Source organism: Chrysochloris asiatica, unplaced genomic scaffold (genome assembly GCF_000296735.1).
Source record: "Chrysochloris asiatica unplaced genomic scaffold, ChrAsi1.0 scaffold00002, whole genome shotgun sequence".
NCBI classification, from domain to species: domain Eukaryota; kingdom Metazoa; phylum Chordata; class Mammalia; order Afrosoricida; family Chrysochloridae; genus Chrysochloris; species Chrysochloris asiatica.
In genome coordinates this window covers 19,277,080-19,284,182 of record NW_006408520.1, presented here as the reverse complement: position 1 = coordinate 19,284,182, position 7,103 = coordinate 19,277,080, and the positions used below count along the sequence as shown (strand labels likewise).

The following is a 7,103-nucleotide window of genomic DNA, read 5'->3' as shown; positions in this document are numbered from 1 at the left end:
TACCAAACGTGATATCCTTCTCCAGCAACTGTTCCCTCCTGACAATATGTCCAAAGTATGAGAGATGAAGTTTGGCCATCTTGGCCTCCAAGGAGTACTCTGGCTGCACTTTTTCCAAAATGGATCTATTGGTTCTTTTGGCAGCCCATGGCACTTTAAATATTCTCCTTCAACACCACAACTCAAAAGCATCAGTTCTCCTACAGTCTTCCTTATTCATTGTCTAGCTTTCCCATGCATATGAGGTTATTGAAAATACTATGGCTTGGGTCAGGTGCACCTTAGTCCTCAAGCTGACATCCTTGCTCTTCAACACTTTAAAAGGGTCTTGTGCAGCAAATTTACCTAATGTAATATGTCATTTGATTTCTTCACTGCTGCATCTGTGAGTGTTGATCCAAGAAGAATGAAGTTCTTGACAACTTTAATCTTTTCTCCGTTGATAAGAACATTGGTTATTGGTCTAGTGGTGAGGATTTTTGTTTTCTTTACATTGAGATGTAATCCATACCGAAGGCTGTGCTCTTGGATCTTTGTCAGTAAATGTTTTAAGTCCTCTTCACTTTCAGCAAGTAAGGTTGTATCATCTGCATGTGTCTAACTAGTTTATAGTATAATTATAGCTAGAATATACAATTCTTGGTTTCAAAAGTGATTTATTTACTAGAATGCTGATTATGTGCTTAGATTTTAATATACCATATGTTAATTTGTGAAATTTGAAGCTAATTATATGCAGATAGTATTCATTTTAAGATGGCATTCTCCTTTGAGCTTGATGTATGATTGTGATATGATAATGTATTTTTTCAGATTGTATGAAATATATTTAATTATTAATTTTTTTCCAAATTGCTATAGATAGTCCTATGCTTTTTCTACATTGTTAAAATTGCATAGTTTGGAAATGTGCATTTTTTAATTTCTAGAAAACCTGAATTAGTTGAAATTTGAAAGTAGTAGTCAATAAGTGCTTTACATTGCTCCTTTTCTCAATTAAAAAAAAATTAACTCAGAAAAGTAACAGAGACTAATAATGAATCTGAACATTTTTGCCATAGCCAAATGTTTGAATTGAAAATGTCTAGATAAATAAAGCCTTTTCTTGTAACTGTGAGGGAGCCCTTGGTGGCTCAGTAGTTAAGCACTCTGCTGCTAACTGGAGAAAGATGTGGTAGTTGCTCATATAAAGATTACATCCTTGGGAACCCTATGGAGAAGTTTGACTTTGCCTTATAGGGTTGCTGTAAGTCTAAATTGTTATTCCAACCCTGTGCATATTCATAGTCTACCTCTATTTCATTGAGCTTATGTATACTTCCCAAAGTCTTTCCCTATCCTCCCTGCTACTCTAGCCCCCACCCCCTTCTAGTGTATTGCCCTCCTCCTCCTATTTATTGCGCGACCTGACCCCCCCCCCCCCGAGTTATCATACATCTGCTGACTTGTGAGTTATTGTCCCTTCCCTCCTGCCCCTGGTGGTGGTGGTTATGTGCCATGGAGTTGGTTCCAACTCATAGTGACTCTGTACAGCTTTTCTGAGGCTGTAAATCTTTACGGGAGCAGAAAGTCTCATCTTTCTCCCGTGGAACAGCTGGTAGTTTCGAACTGCTGACCTTGTGGTTGCAGTCCGATTGTAACCTCTACGCTACCAGAGCTCCTTTCCCGCCCCTGGTAACCTTCAAATAATTATTCCTTTAATATGGAAGTCTTTTCTTAAGTGTTCACAATAATGGACTTAATGCAATATTTGTCCTTTTGTGTCTAATTTCACTCAGCATTATGTCCTTATAGCTCATCCATGTTATGCTGTGTTTCGCAGCTTCATCGTTATTCTTCAAGGTAACATAATATTACATTGTGTTGTGTATGTATCCATTCTATTGTTGATGGGCACTTGGGTTGTCTCCAGTGAATAGTGCTGCGATGAATATTGGTGTGCTTATATGTACTTGCGTTCGGACTCTATTTCTTGTGGATATATACTAAGTAGAGGAATGCTGGATCATAAGGTGTTTCTGTTTTCAGCTTTCTGAGGAAGTGCCATACCATTTTCCAGGGTGGTTGAACCAATTTGCAGTCCCACCAGCAATGTAGTAAGGTCCCAGTCTCTCCACACCCTTGCCAGCATTTGTTTTCCTCTGCTTTTTGAACTTTGCTGTTAATGCTCCTGTGAGATGATATCTCATTGTTGTTTTGTCTCTTCCTTATTTGACAGACTACTCATCTGGTACTTAGGAAGAGATGATTTAAATGATTTGCATCTCTGGTAGCGTAGTGGTTATGAATAGGGCTGTGAATCTTAAGGTCAGCAGTTCGAAGCTACCAGTTGTTCCACGGGAGAAAGATGAGGCTTTCTGCTCCTGTAAAGATTTCCAGCCTCAGAAACCTTGTACGGGGTTGCTGTGAGTTGTAACCGACTCTACAGCACATAACCACTACTGATGGCTAATGATCATGAACATTTTGTTCATAAGTTTGTTTTCTGCCTGAATGCCTTCTTTGGTGAAGGGTCTGTTCATGTCCTGTGCCTATTTTTTTTAATAGGGTTATTTGTCTTTTTCTTGTTAGATGTGTTGTAGTTTCCTATAAATTTTAGAGATTAGTCCCTTGTCTGATGTGTTGTTGTAAATTCAATAGGAGAATGAATAAATAAACTGTGAAATAGTAATAAGAAAACTACTGCACAAACAAAACAGGAGAGAACAAAATAGATGACTGGGACATAACTAAAAATTAGAAATTTATGTGCATCAAGAGATTTTATCAAAGGGTGAAAAAGGAGCCCACAGACTGAGAAAAAATCTTTTGCAACAACACATCCAGCCACTCCGCGGGAGAAAGATGAGGTTTTCTACTCCCATAAAGATTTACACCCTCGGAAACCTGTACACGGTCGCTATGGGTAGGAACCGACTCGACGGCACTTAACAACAACAACAACCTATTGAATGAATAAATTCACACCTCTTTTTTCAAACTTGAAAGTTCTGATTGTAAAACAGTTGTAAATCACATACAAATTACAAACTTTTTCCTTTCAATTTTGCAGATTAAAAGAGAAATGTTTGGTTTTAAATCATCTCTTCCTAAGCACCAGATGAGTAGTTTGTCAAACAGGGAAGATGATTGCATTGGATGCTGTGAAGCAAATAAAATGATAATCTCAGAATTGAGGTACAGTTTTCATATTCTGAAATCACAAAAAAATTTTAATGTTTTTATTACAATTAAGTTAAAATATTTAATTGAGAAATTGAAAAATATGAAGAGAAGTACAAAGAATATGATAAAAGATATCTAAGTAACAAATAAAATTATTAACTTTTTGTGATTTTTGTTTCAAATATGTTTCTTGAAATAAAAAATAAAACATTACAGGATGAATGATTACCCTTTGATCATTAATTTTCATTCCATTCTCCTGCAATCATGAATTAGGTATATAATTTTTCACAGTATTTTGTGTATGTTTATACTTACATGTACAAATAAATGAATATACATTTATATTATTGGCAGTTTTGCTCTTCAGCCAGCACCATTTTTTTTAAACATTCATCCATGTTGAGAGAGTTAATTAGAGTGATTGGTACATGAATGTATTGGTATGGTTAGTTTCATTATAATAGCTGTATAGGAGTCTGTCCTATACCTATAACACAATTTATCCATTTCTTTTCTGATACTTAGCTTATTTATAGTTTTGTTTTCTAATATAAACAGTGTTGTAAAGAACATTAATGCATGTCACCCTGTACATATGGCTAAGAGTTTCTCTGGTATATATTCCTAAAAGTGGAGGTGCACATATTCACTTTCAGTATGTACTATCAAGCTTCTAAAGTAGCTGAGTCAGTTTACAGTCCAACCAGTTGTATATAATAGTTTCTAAATCTTTTCTAATAGTTGACTAATATCCACCTTTATAATTTTGGCTAACTTGGAAGGAGAAAAAATGATTTGGGGTATTTTTATAGTTTTCCTAGTAATATTTGCCTTCTTTACTTTTATGCCAGGATTAAGCTTGCAATAAAAGAGGCAGAAATTCAGAAGCATCAAGCAAACCTGACTGCTAATCAGTTATCTCAGAGTCTTATTTCTTGCAATGACAACCAAGAAAATGGCAAATTAAGTAGTTTAGAAACAGAACCTGTAAAACTAGGCAGTAATCAAGTAGGTGAGTATATTATATTGAATTGTTTTAATAAATTATAATCAGAATTCTTTATACTTTATTTTTGAGAAGGCAATCATATTTGGTAATCTGTTTCTTTGTAAATTACTAGTTATGATCTGACATTGTGAGGTGCTGACTCATGTGACCTTACGCACAACAGAACGAAACACTTCTGGGTCCTGTGCCATCCTCACCATTTTTGTTACACTTGAGCCCATTGCTGCTGCCATTGTGGCAGTCCTTCTCATTGGGGGTCTTCCTCTTTTTCACTAACCCACCACTTCATCAAGCTTGATGTGCTTCACCAGACTGGTCCCTCCTGATAATATGTCCAAAGTATGAGAGATGAAATCTCACCGTCCTGGCTTCTAAGGAGCATTCTAGTTGTACTTCTTCCAAGATATATTTGTTTGTTCTTCTGGCAGTCCATACTATTTCCAGTATCCTTCTCGAACACCATATCTCAAATGCATCAGTTCTTCTCTGATCTGATAATACAGAGCAAGTTATTAGAAATTCTTTGAATTTTTGCTCATTTAAAAAAATGTACTTTATTGGGGTATAGTTTACATGCAGTAAAATATACTACATTATCATTTTTTATTTAAACAGTTGTAAAGAAATTTAAAAATTTGTGTACATATTTATCATTTCCAGTTTTTTTATTCCTTGGTATAGATTTAAGTTTTTATCTAATGTCATTATTTTGTACCTGAATATATAGCAAAAGTTTACTAGCAATGAATTCTTCCAGCTTTTTTTGTTTGATTAAATACTGTTTCCCCCCTTCATTTTGAAAGTTGTTTTCTTCTTGCTTGTGTGGTATTCTGCAGTAAAGTCTGAGGTATTATTTTTTTATCTTTATTTCCCCTATTTGTAATGCGATTATTTTCTCTTATTGGTCTTAAGATATTCCTTAATCACAGGTTTTTATATACCTTGATTATGATGTACCTTGTATGTGTCCTATTAGGAATTCATTGAACTTCTTCGATATGTGAATTATTGTTTTCATCAAGCTATTTAGCATACAAGTATGTGCTTCCCATGGGGAAAGGGACGTAAAAGGGGGCTACAAAAAGTGGCATTGAAAAATAAGAGAATTTTTCCACAAACTTTTGAAGCTCTCTTATATTTTACCACAAATTACTGTTGCTCTGTTTTTGTTTTCTTACTCTTGCTCTCTCTATGCTTAATTTTTTAATAAAATTGTGTTATATATGAGGGGTTTCAAAAAAGTTCGTGGAAGAATGCAGTTGAAAGATAATGGAATTTTCTCATGAGCCTTTTGAAAGCCCCCTGGCATATATGTAACAAAACATTTACCATTTCAACAAAAACATTTACCATTTCAACAATCTTCACTTGTACAGTTTGGTGATATTAATTATGTTCATCATGTTATCCAACCATCACCTGTATCCATTTTCAAATAACACCATCGCCCTATGATTAGTTATTAATAGTTTCTATTGCCACATCTTTCAAGTTCAGTTTTTTTCTTTCTACTGATCTTTCAATCTCATCCAGTAAAAGTGTCGATTTAGCTTTGTATTATCGATACCTCTAGAAGTTCAGTTTTTCTTTTTTTATATTTGGTATTTTTCTTCTGGTTATGCTAATTTTATCTTTAAAACTTGGAGTATATTTGTTATAATTAATAATAACTTTTTAATAGCCCCATCTACTGATTTTATCATTGCTATTATTTCTAGGTCTATTTTTATTCATTGATTTCTTTTCCTAGTTAAGGAGTGCTGAAATTTGTTCTGGTGGGCAGTTATGTGTGGGTCTGTTTTATGTTTTGGATACGTAAAAAACTTTTTTTTTCTAAGTGTGGGTCTACAGTAGCCTTTCCTGTAGGACTGGTTTAAAACTACTCTTAGGGAGTAGCATTCTACGGTCTCTATGAATTTCGATGTATTAAACCAAGTTTTGGCTATTTAGGTTGGTGGAAATTCAGATCATTTGTGACTTAAGCTGGTGACATTTCTGGGAACTGTTTGACTTAGTGCTCCTAGGCAATTGTTCTTTCCTTGAAAGTTGGTCATTTCCCAACCTCATATATTATCCCAAAATGTACAGACATTCGTTTTCAGCCACAGACTCAAGGAGACCCCTATACAGATTTCTGTAGCTCTTGTTCTATGTAGCTTCCTCCTCTTTAGAACTTGAGCTCACAAAATTTTATCTGCTTTGGCCTGTGTGAATTCTAGTATCATGTGTCTTCAACTCAGTGAAATCTCCAGTTTGTTTGGGTTCCCCTTCTGTGTAATGCAGTGTTGAAATTGATGCTAGGCAGTTAGCTTGGACAATTTAGGGTTCACTTTGGTAGACGTAAGTGCATTTTCTTAAAAATCATTGTTTTAGAGATCCCTCTTATATACAGTACTTTGAAGTAGCTTGTGAACTTCACTAAGGCAGGAACTTTTGTCCTTTTTGTTTACTGCTATATTTCAATTCTGGTATGGCAAAGTAGGTAGGAGAAATACTGGACTAATAATAGGTAGGCTAGCTACAAGGCTAAGGAGCTATTAAGGTTACGAGTCAGGCTGCTAACCTCAAAGTCAGCAGTCTGAAACCATCAACTGTTCCATGGGAGAAAGATGAGGCTTTCTGCTCCTGTAAAGACTTACAGACTTAGAGACCATACACAGGGTCACTTTGAATTAAGACTGACTTCACACAACCACCACCAACCACAATAACCACAAGGTTGATAGTTAAAACCCACCATCCAGCCCTTGTTGTTGTTGTTGTCAGGTGCCATCGAGTCGGAACCGACTCATAGCGACCCCATGCACAGCAGAACGAAACAATGCCCGATCCTGGGCCAACCTCACCAACGCTGCCACCCCCGAGTCCATCAATGATGCCACCTGGCCGAACCATCTCGTTGGAGGTCTTCCTCTTTTTCTCTGAC

The 7,103-nt window shown here is 35.7% G+C and overlaps 1 protein-coding gene across 1 annotated transcript in view; it reads left to right on the top strand.

Annotated features, from left to right (window-relative positions):
* The window catches only part of CCDC18 (coiled-coil domain containing 18), a 209,898-nt gene that overhangs the window by 106,917 nt on the left and 95,878 nt on the right, over positions 1-7,103 (top strand). The window contains exons 8-9 of the mRNA XM_006831049.1: positions 3,053-3,177; positions 4,020-4,180. Of these exons, the coding sequence (XP_006831112.1) occupies positions 3,053-3,177; positions 4,020-4,180 (286 nt within the window). The remainder of the gene's footprint in view (positions 1-3,052; positions 3,178-4,019; positions 4,181-7,103) is intronic.